We start from the raw sequence: 15,389 nt of genomic DNA, 5'->3' as shown, positions 1-15,389 counted from the left end.
ATCCTTCACTGGGACTTGATCAGACATCCAGGCCAGCCCCCAGCAGCCTGACATGGACTTCTTTATCCCTCTGTTGAATTCCGTGCTGGGAGCACGGCGGCCAGGCCTGGCACAGAGGGTGGACACCCTCTGTAACTGACAAACTGAGGAATGAACCGAAAGAGCCTCTAACAATGATAAAGGCTGCTAACATTCATTCATTTACTGAGTCACATACACTAGGCTCCTGTTCTGCTTCCGCACCGGGCCCGTGCTAGGCCTGGGTGTGGGGAGAAAGCCCAGATGGGTCCAGAAGCCCACAAACATGCCCTGACACAACCCCGAGGGGAGGAAACAGCTCAGCAGCATCCCCAGGAGACTTCCAGGTGCCCTCTCCACCCCCTACCAGAAGGTGAGTAAGCCTGTGCAAGAACATTCCAGAGAGGCAGGCTGCCTTCCTCTTGGATGACGCTTTAAATACCAACATCCACAAATCCAGCCTTTCAGTGCGGCCCCATGTGGGCTGCTAGTCACCAAAAGAGCTGCCACATTCCATAGAGGCCCCCCCATGGGCCCTAGAAATGAAGTGCCACTGGACCGTGGGGACAGTCCCCCCAGTAGTCAGAAACACACCTGCAGTGCCCTGCACCCACCTGGAAAAAAGCTTCCACCAGGAAGAGTGGAAGGAAAGACCTCTTCAGGGGCTGCTGTCACAACCCCCCTCGGCCCCCACACCAAAGAGCAGGGGAGAGTCTGGGGCCTGCTAAGGCACCCCTCTTCAAGCAGAGATTTTCTTTGAAGAATTTTGCATCTCCTCTATCACACATCTACATTTGGTTTTGTACAAAAGAGTGTTTAAAACGACCTATGAGTTCAATATCAACACCCCTTCCCCTCCACGCCATCCCACTTCATTTCCAAGGACAAGCGATTCTCCAGAAAGATGCACCATGCCAACCCCAGACGTACAGTTTCTGGTGTGCAGCCCCACTGCAGACCCGCAGAGCGGGCAGACCCGAGTTGAAGAAGCCACAGATGGCAGGCACTTTCCCTAAAATGACACCCACAGGAACGAGGACGGAGGAGGGCATGTGGGTGGAGGCAGGAGGGATCTTTCCAGGCACCACGGTTTGTGCGCATGCTCCCTGGAACGAGAGTCCTCCCATCAGCACAGCGGCAAGATGGGTTTGTTCCATTCAACCCCCATTTCCTGAGAAGCTGCTGGTCCCCAGAGCCGAGCGAAGCCGAGCACACGTCCAGCCGCAGGTGTAGAAGCCAGGCCCCCAGGAAGTGGGTCATGAGCACAGAGCTGGGTCATGAGGTGACTCCGGCTGGCACGGAAGGGGATGCTCATGACCACCTCCCAAGTAGTCCTTTTTTTTTTTTTCCCTCATGACAAAAGCAGGCAGACTCTGGGCAGAAAACTCCGTGATCACAGCAAAGTACAAAAGGCCACACGACAAACTCTATGACAGCTGCCATCTTTAAAACTTCACAAAGAAGAGGAAAGAGCCATTTTGTAGAACGAAACTAGTGCAGAAGTGGAAGTTAAGCAAGTTGGGCTCAACGTGGTAAGTCCCTGGACACTTAGAACTCCCCTATGTTGGAAGGAACCTCCCTGGCAAGTACTGAGTGCCCCATCCCCGGGGACAACCAAGGAGAGGCCGCACAAACATCATGGAAGAGCCTCCAATAAGGGGGAAGATGGCCTCCATCTCTAAGATCCCCTTCACTTGGGGGAGAGGAGCCCGCCCCACGCTTCCCGGCGTGCCCAGAAGCCCCCGTGCCAACTCACCCACAGGCGTGTCCTCACTGATCAGCAGGTATGTGTCGAAGAAGTGGTTGGTGAAGAAGGGCAGTCGGTTCACCTGGCCTGGAAATCAGAGGACAAGAGTGTCAGTCAAGTACCCTCATGGCAGCTTCTGGAAGGAGACACAGAGTGGGGGCTGCAGGGGGCACTGAACCTGCATCCAGTGCCACAGCCACTTTCCCAGGACCTCAGCGAGTCCCCAACCTGCCACGACGTAAATGGGGAATGATGCCAGTAGGGAGGTCGTGGGGTCAGCGAGGCCACCAGTCCTATGTGGCCCTGGTATCCTGGCCACACGGAGACGTGCTGGAGCATAAAATATACGCAGGATCGCAAAGACTTGCTATGAAAAAAATGGGTGTAAAATATCCCATGAACCTTTTATATTGATGACGTGTGGAGATGAAAATATTGCGCGTCTATTGGGTGAAACGTATTATTAAAATGAGTTTCTTTTCTAATGCGGCTCCTAGAACATTTCAAGTCACACATGCAGCACACTCCTACCGGGCCTCCTGGCGGCACATGGCGCGTGAGCGTGTCGAGGCCCCGGGCTGCACGCCCGAGCAGGGGCACGGCAGTCGGGAAGCCCTCGCACTGGGAGGAGAAGGGGGCTTGTAGGGGATCAGCAGTCACTGGCCCAGGGTCACACAGCAGGTAAGTGGCCCAGCCTTACAGAGCCCCTGGATGGTTGGCCCCGTACCACTCTGTGATGGCCTTGGGGTGAGGTCTGGGTCCGGAAGGAGTTGGGGCCCCTCGTACCACAAGTCCCCCACATGAGGCCTCCCCAAGACGGGCTTTACCTGTCCCCCAAGCCCCTCCTAATGGTCTTCGGTAACGTGGTATAATAAAAAACCTATTTGGTCTTCGTCCCAGTTCCTGGCACAGAGCTCCAAAACTCCTTAGAAATTCCAAAATGAGAGGAGTGACGTTTGTCCTTTATAAGGAGCCCCTTTTGAGCACAGCTGAGTTTATGCCAGCGAGGGGAACTAGGGTGGGGCTGGTGGGCAGGAAGACCGACTGGTTAGAGGGTGGCACTTCTAGCCCCACCCAGACCTGCAGGGAGGGGAGGGGGCTGGAGGTTTAAGAGATCTGAGGAGTTTCCAGGAGGTGAACATAGCCCCGTGCTGGGAAGGGGGCACCCCTGGAGAGGACAAGGAAGCTCCCCGCTGCCCTCATCCCCACTCCGTCTGGCCGCCCCTGAGTTGTACCCTTTGTTTAATCAAGTAAATGAAAGCCAGGTGGCTCCCTGAGTTTTGAGAGTCATTCTAGCCGATCAAACCTGAGGAAGGGGCTGGGTCACAGGAACCCCTGACTTATGGCTGGTAGGTCAGAGGACAGGGGGCCTGGGACTTGTGGCCGGCCTGTGAAGTGGGGGTAGTCTTGTAGGCCTTAAATCCATATAATCTGACACTAACGCCAGATAGAGTCAGAATTGAATGTAATTAAATTGTTAGACACCCAGTTTGTGTCCAGAAAATTGAAGAATTGGTTGTTAGTGTGGGAAGACAACCCAGAAGTAGGCATGTGAGGAGGGCACTTCCCTTTCTGCCCCTGCCAACCAGTGGGTAGTGGGTCTGTCTCACACGGGGCTGACATTGAGCCGTGGTAAGCAGCTCCTGCTGGGTCCTCTGGGGACGTCCTCCATAGGGGCAGGCTGCAGCCCTCCCGTTCCCTGTTTCTGCTGACCTGGGGCTCTCTCAGGGCCTGTGCCTGGATGGAGAACAGAGGCCAGCTCCCAGGAAGTGAGAGGGCTGGGGCCGAGGGAGGGCACTTCCCCCTCTCGCCTGAGATGGCTTCTAGTTGGGGGCGGTGAGCAGAGTGGCATCCTTTCGTCCTTCCCCTAAATCTGCTCAAAGTGATGCCATTTCTGATTCCTCAAACATTCTAGCCTCTCTCTCACTTCCTGGCTAGGACTGCTGACCCTTCTGCCTTCACCTGTCCAAGTCCTATTCATCCTTCGAGTTTCATCTTAGGCACCCCTTCTTCCAGGAAGCCCTCCTTGATCACCATTACTATAAACATGCAGTCACACACATTCCTCCACCCTCTCATACCAGGAATCCCGAGCCCCTCGCACATACAATAGCCCCAGAAAGTGGCCAGTGGTCAAGGGCCTTGCCTTTGTTTGGAACTGTGCTGTGCTTCTTTCTAGCCACGTGGTCTTCCCATGCCTCAGTTTACTCAGGTGTAAAATAGCAACAATAAGACTTACTTCATGGTTGTCCTGAGGATTAAGTGAGATTACATACATAAAGCGCTTAGGGCTATGCCCCAGCACACAGCAAGCACTGGATAAATGGTAGCTACTATTAATACTGGTATTAATAACGGTGCCACCCGCTCAGCCAGAGGGGGCTGCTCTGGGTCACTAAGAGGAGCCCTGGGCGCTGGTATGGGAAGCAGGCTGAACCCAGGGAGAAGGCTCAGGGATGCCAGGAGAATACAGCGGTGGGCAGCCGGGGGAGGGAAACCAGCTAGGAAAAAAATCGCCTGCAGCAGCATTATTCATTTTAAAATTCTCTTTTATAGGACCTGCCGATAATCGGCTGCGGAGAGCTCTGCAAGGGTAGCTGGCAGGGCCTTGGGGACATGTGTCCCCTGCCACATACCAAGCAGGGCCTGTGTCCTCAGAACAGTACCACATACCAAGCAGGGCCTGTGTCCTCAGCACCCGGGGACTGGGAGGGGGCTGGTGGGAGGGGGTGGGGAAAGGGGCACGTGGACAGGTCACTTACTTGTTCTCTTAAAAGCCACTTTCATGGCACAAGGCTCTGTCCTCCTGAGGCAAAATGGCCACCTCGGGAGCTGTGAGGCTCTAGCCAGGCTAGACTGCGAGTGGATGTACGAGGGGCGGGGGCACAGGGGACTTCGATGATGGACAGTCCCCGCTTCCCGTGCCTAGGATCCGTTCCTCTGGCCGTCCCCCCCCCACACACACCTGTTCCCTGCTCGCTCTGCCCTGGTGGCGTCACCCCGCCTGCCCTGGTCTTCCCCGGCCACTCACACGGATTGCTCCCTGCACAGCGGAGAGGAGTCCACCCGCTTTAAACACGGCAGACAGCACCCAGCATCCCGCCGCCCACCGCCCGCCGCCACAGGCCTGAGGGGAGAAGGAAGCAGGGAGGCTTGCAGAGAACACGACATTCAAGCTGCTGCTGCTGAATGACAAAGACTCGGGAAGGGCGCAGAGGAGCGCAGCGTCCTGGCCCGGGACACCTGATCCCAGGAGGATCGGCGCCAGGCACAATCTGGGGACGCCTGGCCAGGAAGCACTGACTTTATTCAGGGTCGTGGGATGGGGGGGGGGATTCCTCTTCGGGCTTGACCAACATGGGGCAGCAGCAGGGCCTTGAACCAGCTGGGCCTGGATCCACGCCTGTCTCCCCGGGTCTCAGAGGGCTGTTGGGACGCTGGAGGCACAGCGGCTCACTCTGAGGTCCATGTCGTGGGGAGCCCCCCTGACAAGGGAGGAGCACTGGGCAGAGAGGACAAAGCTAGAGGCCTTACATGCTCTGCCCATTGCGACTGTGTGGCTGCGGGCAAATCCTCTCTCTCTGGCCCCCATTTCCAAGAGTCAGGAGAAACGCCCTGCACGGCGGCCCTCCCAGCCTGCCTCCATGCCAGAGGTGTCCTGTGCGCTGTGTCACTGTCACAGTGGCCGCAGTACGGGCCCTGGGCGTCCCGGGGGTCCGAAGCCTGACCTGCTGCTGTCAGGCACGAGAGCTGGTAGCCCCACCGTCAGGCCCCCTCGTGCCTCCTGCCTGGGGACCAAGGGCAGGACCCAGCAGGATGCTCAGGAGCCAGGCCAGACAAGGATGGGGCAGGGCAGGCCTTCACCTCCTGCCTTCCCAACCGGCCCACAGGCGGAGAACACACTGAGCCCAGAGAGCAGGAGGGAAGCAAGCTGCGGCAGAGAGAAGATGACAGGCTGACAAGGGGGGCTGACATCTCCGGGGGTTACTCCGTGAGCCTGGCCATCTCTGACTGCCCGAGATGGGAGGAGGGATCCCCTGGGGCTGTGGGTCAGATGAAAGCAAAGTGGGGAGAGGTAATGTGGGATGGTCTGGGGGACAAAGGGCAGGTGTCGGAAGGGCAGGGTGGGAAGATGGTGTCCTTCAGTCCCTAAGGCAGCCACGGTCTCACCATGCCAAAGCAACAGCACCGGCCACCTCAGACAGGGACCGGGAAGAGGGGACTGTCCTCAGCAATGAGAGAAAGAGCGCCCCTCATACACACAAAGCAGGCTGGTTTTGCCACAGAGTTGCTGGTGGTCTCAGGCAACTTGCTTAACTGTTCTGTTTTCTGTGCCCCAGACGGCTTCCGCCGGAGAAAGATACAGCTCATGATCAAAGAGCTAACACGTATTTAGCACCTGATACGTGGCAGGCGCTATTCTGAGGGCTTGATACGTGCATTAACCCATCCGATCATCCCACAACTGACGAAGGGAGTCCGATGGTCCTCCTGACTTCAGAGATAAGAAAGCTGAAGGACAGAGAGGCTAAGACACTGCCCCAGGGAGGCCGCTGGAGAAGCGGGGCAGGAACCCCGGAGTCCTGGTTCCGTGCTGTTCCCTTGTGCCCACTTGAGATGCACGAGCATCTTCCATCCCCAGAGCTCAGGAGGCAACTGTCACCTCTGCTAGGATACAGCTGAGCTCTGGGCACCTGTTTTATTTTCACATCGGTATTTCTTCTTCACAGTGGGAGGAAGGGCGTGCGCGGCCAAGGTCATAGAGCCCCTGGGGAGACTGAGGAGAGTGTCCTGACTTCTACCATCCAGCAGAGCCAGGGGGCCAGAGTTGTGTTGGGGGCCCCCACGGAGGCCTCCCTGAATGGGGCTCAGAGGGCAGGTGGGGGAGGGCTACCCTGACAGAAAATCCCGTGGAGGATCAGAGACCCTGACTGAGGCTCGGCCACGCCCCGCTTTGCATGACCTTGGGCCAGCTGCTTCTCTAGGTGTCCTTTCCCTGCCAAGTTGGCCAGGAGCTGAGAGAGGGTCTAAGAGCCCCTCCAGCTTTGCCCCGAGAGTCAGTGAGGCTCCGTTGTAATCCCGGGCTGCCTCGAAGGGAGTGAGCTCCCCATCACAGAAGCACTCCCACAGAGATCCTTCCAAACTCAGGGGCCAGGAGAGGGGACCTTCAAGGGACTCTCAGGCAGCCAGCGTGAGGCTGGCTTCCTCAAGAGACTCCCTGGCTCCCTGGAGTTGTCGAAGGAGCTGGCCTCACTCAGGAATGTGTTTGCCCCTGTCACCAGGCACGCCGTGCCCACAGCTCTTCCCTGCGGACACCCTGGCCCCAGGAGACACTGCCAGCTGCGGTCCTGGCCTTGTTCCTTCAGCGCAGCCCAGAGCTGCTTTGCTCCTTGCCACCAGCTGGCCGGGAGCCAAGGGATAGGCACATGCCCGGGTCTTTCCCAGCCTCCTCCAGGGGGACGGGAGCTGACACGCTCCGGCTGCTGCAAGGGCAGGGGAAGGAGGGCTGGTCCTGCCTGCAAGCGGAAAGGGCTCCTCACTGCCACACATTTGCTCAAGCTGCTCTCTCCTCCGGGATTCCCTTCCTCCTGCTCCCCTGCTCTAAAACTCCTACTCAGGCTTCAAAGCCCAGATGAAAGATTTCCCTCTGGCTGAGTCCCTCCTGTCCCAATGAGTCTTTTCTCCTGATGGGCTTCTCTAGGCCGTGTCCATCCTTTATTACCACGCTGCTCACCTGCACTCCATGTAGTGAATCCTCCCCCCACTAGGCTCTGGACTCCTCCTTGCTCGCACACCCCAGAGCTGGGCACCGCAGACACACACAGTGTCACACAGCAGGCGCTCACACGGCAGCTGTGAAACTGAAGAGGACCATGGCCAGGCCCTGTATCCCACAGGGACAGTTTGTGGCACAGATGCCTCCTGCCTCTAGAGCTCACTTCCTTCCAAGGCTCCTCCCCTTCCCTCACGGAGAGGCTGGTACTTCCAGCCCTGGAAGCGCAGCAGCGATGGAGGCCCAGAGAGGGAAGTGTGTGCGCGGTCACACACATAGTAAGGCAAGGTCTGCAGGCCCGGAGCCGCCCTCTCCCAACCCCTGTCCCAGAGCACATATCCCGTATGGCAGGAAGGGCAGAGGGTCGGACTTACCCCAGCATCCAGAGATCAGCACAAACAGGCAGGCCACGAGGCAGCTGGTGGCAGCGTGGCACCCCATGGCTCCTGGGGACACAAGGAAGGAGAGGGTGACAAGCCAGCTCTTGGAGTCCCTCCCATACTTTCCCACCCCTGCAGCTCCAGGGAGAACTGGCCTGGGAAGAGGAAAGGGAATCACCTCACATTGAGGGGGTGAGGAGAGCACATGTGGGAAAGAAGAGAGGGCCTCCATCACGTGGTTTCATCCTCGTCCAGGGCTGGGTTGTGCTGGCGGCAAGGGCATGGGGCCGTCTGCCCTCATGGGGTGGGCTGCACAGGCCCACGAGCAAGCAGCCAGCACAAGAACGCATGACTGAGGCATTCTGGGCTCAGGGGGAGGAGAGGGTTATTGCCTTGGCAGCCCCAGGAGTGACAGGGCTTGCTTAGTCTGGGGACAGGGATAGGGGATGGGTGCTGAGCGGGACGTCAAGGGTCTAAGAGAGGGCCTGGCAGGACTAACAGCCCGGATCCCCCAACCTAAGTGCCCCATGGGCATGTCTTTTGCAACTTTTTATATCCACCATATTCTCTTAAAACCTTGGGTATGAAAGGAGGCAGCAGGCGACGGTGTCCAAAGAGGCACAGAGAGGGCAAATAACCGCACAGGGCTCCACAGCAAGTCTGCAGAAAGCTGAGCCAAATTTCCAGGGGCTCAGAGCGAAGCTCCAGAGAGATCTGGGGCCCAGCCCCCAGATGCTCAGCTGGCGAGATCCCACCTCCAAGGGTGTGGGGATGGTGGCTGCGCCTCCTTCCACAGCAGCGGCCCCATTACAGCAGAGCCACGGTCCTCTGGCTCCTTCTTACCCTTGTAGCAGCTCAGTGATGGGCTTCCCAGAGACTGGGAGTAACACCAGGAGGGGCCCACGTGTCTCAGCTGGGAACCCCCGCCTCTCTCTAAAATGCCAGCCCTGTTAGTGCAGGGACACAGCCCACACACCGCTGCGTCCCCTCGGGCCCCAACCAAGGCCTGCATGTCATCCTCTAGTTCAGCAATTTGCTCAGAGACTCCTGGCTCATGGGTGCCGGGGTCAGAATCCGGACCCAAGTTGACATACCACCTGCCTTGTGGATGGGCGATCAGGAAAGACACAGGGAGGTGACGGGAACTGAAGGGAAGGGGTTTTTGGAAAGACTTCCACATCTCTGCAAGGTCTAGGGGCAAGAGATTCCAAAAGAGCCACAAGTTCAGATCCCATCATTTCCAGACCTGGAGTGGCCTCTGTCAGCCCGGACCCCTGAGTGACCCATGACATAACGGGGCCGGGGTTCCTGACACACACAACCAGCGATGGCCCGTGATGCCCTTTTGTTCCCCTACTAACACTGTGCTTAAATGTCCTGATTACTAGGCATGCAACAGCAATTTGAAGAATAGAACATTCTAAGGAGTACTTAAATAATAAAAGACGACCCCCCCTCATATATGCCTATATTTCCACCTCCTTGAGCTTTGGAATGTTAACAGCCCATCACAGGGGTACCAACCGATCTGCTACAGGGGCCAGGCCGGGAATATAAATGAGGGGGTCGCCAGGTGGGTGGGGGTGATGGCCACTTAGAAGCCACAGACTCTGTCCAAAAGTGGCAGCCACCGATGTGTTCTAGCCCAGAGGGAACGTGGGCCCCGTGTGGCCAGAACTTCTGATTTTTCTCAATGAAAAACTGGCAATGTGGCTTTTTCTATGAATTCAATTTTTAAATGTTGGCAAATAATTCGATTTGCATGAGCCTACCAGGACGCGTCTGACGGCCCAAGCGGGCCGGTTGGGCTAGGCACGCATCCTACCAGGCCCTCCTCCGCACCCAGGCAGACACGTTCACATTACACACACGTATGGAGCGGCTGTATTTATCTTTAGAATAATGGAGTCTGCCTCTGCACAAAAGAAACTAGCTTTTCTCACATCATGATATTTCACGGATGACCCTCCAGGTCAATACTGCTCCATCGACACTTCTCTTTAGGAGCTAAATCATCGTTGAGAGAGTGGATGTGGTGTGAGCGACACGAGCGTCCCCTGCGGTTGGGCATTTGGGTGTTCCCAGGGTCCCACCACCACAGGCACCGGCACGATGGCCCGCCCTCTGCACGTAATTGTGTGGGGCCTACGTTGCTCTTGAACGTGGCTCTCCAGCTGCGGCATTACCGGGTTGATTAAATACAACACCGAGCGTGTATGTAAACCTTTATTAGACATCGCCATATTACCTTCTGGAAAGGGGGTGGCAATTCCCACTCCCTCCGGCAGCGTCGGAGAGGGCCTCTGTGCCCACCTGGAAGTGATCCCTCTTTTAAATGGCTGCCAATCGTATGCATGAAAAATGGTATGGCATTGCTGCTTTCATTTGCATTTCCCTAACTACTAGTGAGGTTGAGCACGATGCCTTTTTCTAAATGTTCAAACCACTTTCCATCTGTTATCCTGCGTTAGCCTACCATATCCTGCAAAGAAGCTAGCCAGCATCGCTGGCATTATCCCTGATTTACAAGTGGAGAAACCGAGGCACAGAGCAATTAAGTGACAACCTGACATCTCCTGGTGAATGAGTGTTTTTAAAAAAAAAACACAACTCCAGCCCTCTGCCTTTCCAAACCAGATGTTACAAGAATCAAACAACATCTGCCAAGAACATCACCCACAAATAGGTGGGGAGCGCAGCCATTCTGTGCTGGGGGCTGCAGGAAGTTTGCCGTGGAAGGAAGGAAGGAAGAAACCCAACACTTAACCGGGGGCAACGCCCACAGGCCAGGGATTTTCAGACGTATTATTTTATTCCATCCCCCCAACTGTCTCTATAATGTAGATATTATTGTCCCCATTTTACAGAGGAGGAAATGAAGGATCGGAGAGGTGCCTCTAGGGCGGGAACTGGCTCCCTCATGCCCTGCTGCCGTCCCCCAGCCCCGACACACCGCCCGCCCCATTTCCTAATGGAGGAAAGGGAAGGCACGGCCCTTCCCTCAGGAGTCCCATACACAACACAATAGACACAGGATGCATGTCTGCAAAGAGGTGCGCACATGTGTGCAACACACACGTACAAAATGCATCTCATTTCCACAACACTGGCTCAGGCTATGACACTGCCAGGCACACTGTCCCCAGCCCGTCTTCTGAAATCACACGGCCTCGCTGCCTCTCTTCTGTGGCTCAACGGCAGCCAAACGCAGTCCTAACCCTGCAGGGCTTGTGGGGCTGCAGCCAAAGCAGTTCGGAGCAGGGGCGATGCTGGCTCCATGCTGACTCTTCATCCTCAGCTTAGGGCAACGTAGCCTGGACAGTAGGGCGAGGGGGGACACAGGCTCCAAAGGGTGCAGCCGAGCAGCCAGGCAAAGGAGGGTCCATCCCGCTACTGGGTTTTCCCTGAGCTCCCAGTTCTTGCTCTTCCTCCTTCCTTCCCCTTCGGCTATGGGAAGGAAAGCGAGGCCCAGAGAGAGAGGCTAATGGCAGTGGGAAGAGGCCCCTGGGCCCCAGCCTCCAGCCCAGGCTGCAGGGTCTGCAGACATGCCCTTGACACTGGGGCTGCGAAGGAGGCCCGCATCCCCCAGGAGAGCCCGACCTCGCCCTGTCCCCTGCAACAGCCCTCCCAGCCAGCACCGGCTGCACAGGCCTCCTCCATCACGTGAGGCTGTACCGCCCTCAGGTTGGGGCCTGAGCTCCTACCAACCCTCACCTGTCCCCACTGGGCCAGGAAACACACACACAGCCTTTTGTGTTGGGCTTCCTCTCTAGGCCTGGGTTAAGTGCCAGAGACATGCCCCAGAGGTATAAGTGGGGTCTGGGCTGGCCACACCCCAAATCTTCAGGTGCCTGGCTTAGAGCCCATTCTTGCAGGAAGACTTCCGGAAATCTCTCAGACATACCCACCACCAAGAAGACATGGAACCAGGCCCCACAGCCCTCAGGCTGTCAATTCCCAACATCCTCCTTCATGCAAAGCCCTGTGCCCAGACCTGGAGGAGGATAAAGCGCCATGAGAATGGCTGGAAGTATGAGCTAGGTGTCAAATAAGCCATCGAGACTATTGCTGCTCGGGGCCATCAAAAGAGAAGTCCTGAACCTCGTAGAGGAGGTGAGGCAGGGGCTGCACACACTTCAAGGATTCGCAATGCTAACATTCATTGAGCGCATGTTACGTGCCAGTCACTGTGGTTTGCAATGTGCTCTACATGCTGGGGCTCAGAGAGTTTGAATAACTTGCCCAAGGTCACACAGCTAGTAAGTAGTTAAGTCTGGATTTGATAGCCATTCTGACGGCTATCAAAAGTTGGTCTCCCAGCCTCAGCCCCAACCTTTACTGAGCTCAGACACGTGCCCCAAGGCAGGCCCAGGTTAAGGGCCTGGTAGGAAGGCCCTGGGCAGGACTCTGCGTCTACCAGTGAGCTGGGCCTGGGTGAGAACTGCAACCTACTTCACAGCCATAGCGTACAGGAGCAGCGGCTGGGCCAAGTGCATGGGCCAGGAAGAAGGGGAACAACGAGGGCTGGGGAGTGCGTTCCTGTTTAGTCTGCCTTTCTGGGCTACCGGCATCTCACAGGCCTTGGCCCTAGAACCAGTGCCAGCAAGACAATGTATACACCATCAGAGGTGACAAAGCCTCCCACCTCCTCCCCCCATGGCTCCCTTCAGCACCATCCCCAGGAAGTTAATACCTTTGCCCCTGGAGGGAGCAGACTACAAAAATCACCATACTCAGGGCAGCAACGCTACCCACATTGGCCTCCACCTTCTCCTATGCTCAATCCATAAACACCTGCTACTCAGGCAGGCCTGGGCTGAGGGCCACAGGAGAGACTCTGGCAGGTGGCACAGTTACAGCACCCAGGGAGTCACCCCACATGGGAATCACCTCCCCAGTCAAAGCAAAGCCTTCACGTACCCCCGAGAGCCGGTGAGCCACAGGGAGAGGCCTCTAGGCCAGGTCTGGCCACACGGCACGTCTGCCCTGACATTACTTGGTGTGTGCCAGGCACTGTGCTAGATGCCAGCACACAGAAGGGAACAGGGCGAAGACCTTGCCGTGGGGGAGCTGCCACTCCCAGAAGAGACCAACATGGACCGCGTAGGTGGACAAGTTCTATAGTGTGTTTGGAAAAAGGGAAGGAGCAGGGTGAGGGTGGTCTGCCTATCGCTGAAGGTGCTGTACGAACAGACAGTGAGGAAGCAGGAGAGTGAGCCATGTGGTTATCAGGGAGAAATGTCTTCCAGGCAGAGGCCACAGCCTGTGCAAAAGCCCTGAGGCAAGAGTGTGCTCACGGCCAGCGTGGTTGTAACTGGGTACGTGGTGGGGAGTGCTGCAGGAGACGAGGCTACAGACACAGTGGGCTCATCACTGATAAGAGTAAACTGGGAGTCATGGTCTTCAGCCAGCCAAGAGTAACATGAAGGAGTCAAGTTTTACTGGAGCATTTGGCTGCTGTGTTGGGGATGAAGGTAGGGGCAGAAGCAGGCCAACCAGTGTGGAGGTTACCATAGTGATGGAGGCCAGAAACATTTGAGGGCTCTGTCCAGGGACTGGAGCAGATGGTGTGGGATCTGGAAGATTCTGGGCATATGTCAAGGTAGAGCTGAGTGGCTCTCCTGCTGGAGAAGATGTGGTATGCTAGGAGGACCTGAGCCCAAGGGTCTGGCCAAGGCCCCTGGAAGGACAGAGTTGCCATTAACCAGTTGGGAGAAGGCTGCAAGTGGAATGGGCCAAGAGTCAGGGGCAGAAGTTCAGTTTGGGGCATGGTGAGTTTGAGAGGGCTGTTGACAACCAAGCAGCAATGGGGGACAGGCAGTAGGACACGCCCAAATAAGCCTCAGGCCCCGGGGTGGGGCTCTAGAGATACTTGGAGCTACCCAAGGGACCACCAAGATATCCAAGGTCCTACACCCTCAAGCTGAGGCAACTTGGCTACAAATCGAACAATATCTGAAAACTATACGAAGAGCCACCCTCGTGCATGGCCCAGTGCTTCCACTTCCAGAACTCTGGCTGAGGAAACCGTCATGGCCGCGCACGCGCACTAAGCCCCAGAGATGTTCCGTGCAGCCCCGCGGGGCAGCCCGACAGCCAGCGGGAACTGGTGTGACTGTAGGACGCGCACAGGAAGCGGAGAGAGGCTCCCAGGTGGATGGGTACGTGTGTGAGTGTGCGCAGGGCAGGGTGGGCACCCACGGGACTATTAGGGGAAACAGTGTTCTCTGAGTACTGAGGTTATGGCTGATCCCGTATTCTTCTACACATTTACTGCCTTCTCCACATTTTCTATAATAACACTCAATATTTTTACAGCCAGAAACCTAGCTTACATGCACCCTACCAAAACAGGGGCCGCAGCCGATGAACAGAGATAGCTCTGATGAGAAAGTTCTTTCCTGTGCTCTGCTGAGCCTCCCTGAAGCCCACAGCCCAGCCCAGCTCAGAGACCCCCTACCTCCCAGCCCAGCCCTGTTACCTTTTCAGGCTGGGGCAGGATGGGGGCGTTCCGATGACACCCGCCCTCGGGAGGACTTCCCTGTGCTCCAGCCATGGGCACTCACCAGCACAAGAACGGGCTAAACCTGACCTTGGAGATGAGGCCCTGGTCTGCTGCTTAGCCCTGTGCTGTGGGCTCTCCTTTCCCTGGGGGATGGGAGGGTCTAACAATTTAAAAGAGAAACAGATACCTGAAGGTACTCACATGCTCCCTCACACATACACACAAACTGGGTTCAGGGAAGCCCTGCAGGAAATGCGCCCACAAGATGCCCCTGGCTGAAACTTGGAGGGCCCCTCCTTCGTGTCCCCACGGCTTTCCCCAGGCTGGAGGAAGCCAGGGTCTTCGCAAAGCTCCTCCTGATCGGTAGGGGGTGTCACCAGATGCCTCTGGACCAAACCCAAGACAAAGCCCATCACAGCCTGGTGTCTTGGACACAGACCGGAAAGCATGTTCCTTGTTGCTGCCGGAGCAAAGCACACTCACTCATTCTGGGCTTAACCCCCGGTCAGGGTCCTCACGGTTACCATCTTGCACCTCTCCCTGCAGCCCAGCCAGGGGACGCAGGAGCAGAGAGTGCACTCAGCAGGGCGAGAGGCAGCGCCTTCGACCCAGCAAGCAAGGGGACAGGAAGGAACAGAGCAGAGGGGGAGGGAAAGGGCAGGAGGGGACATCTGAGCAGCTTTTCAGTTTCTCAGGAGCGAGCGAGAGATTTTCACAGCAGGGTGCCACAATTTAGTTTGAACTGTTATGAATTCCCATAAAATCAGATGCACTCAACTTTGAATAGAAATACAGAAATACACAGCAGAAATCAAATACAATTTGGGGATTATTCACCACCACTACACACGGAGGGGTTCGTGCGTGCAAGGAGGCGCCTACAGACGACACCATTAGGGTCACTAATGGACAAGCCACTGTCAGCTACTGATGGCCACGCTTCAGAGCCCACCTTATCCAGGCCAC

General features: G+C 56.7%; 1 protein-coding gene across 1 annotated transcript in view; it reads right to left on the bottom strand.

The window, feature by feature from the left end:
• Positions 1-15,389, bottom strand: part of CDH23 (cadherin related 23) — a 392,002-nt gene that overhangs the window by 338,810 nt on the left and 37,803 nt on the right. The window contains 2 exon segments of the mRNA XM_034663592.1: positions 1,775-1,852; positions 7,913-7,984. Coding sequence (XP_034519483.1) covers positions 1,775-1,852; positions 7,913-7,979 — 145 coding nt within the window. The 5' untranslated portion in view covers positions 7,980-7,984.

Source organism: Ailuropoda melanoleuca, chromosome 6 (genome assembly GCF_002007445.2).
Source record: "Ailuropoda melanoleuca isolate Jingjing chromosome 6, ASM200744v2, whole genome shotgun sequence".
Lineage (NCBI taxonomy): Eukaryota > Metazoa > Chordata > Mammalia > Carnivora > Ursidae > Ailuropoda > Ailuropoda melanoleuca.
Note: the sequence above shows the minus strand (reverse complement) of the source record. Positions and strands in the feature narration are given on the sequence as shown.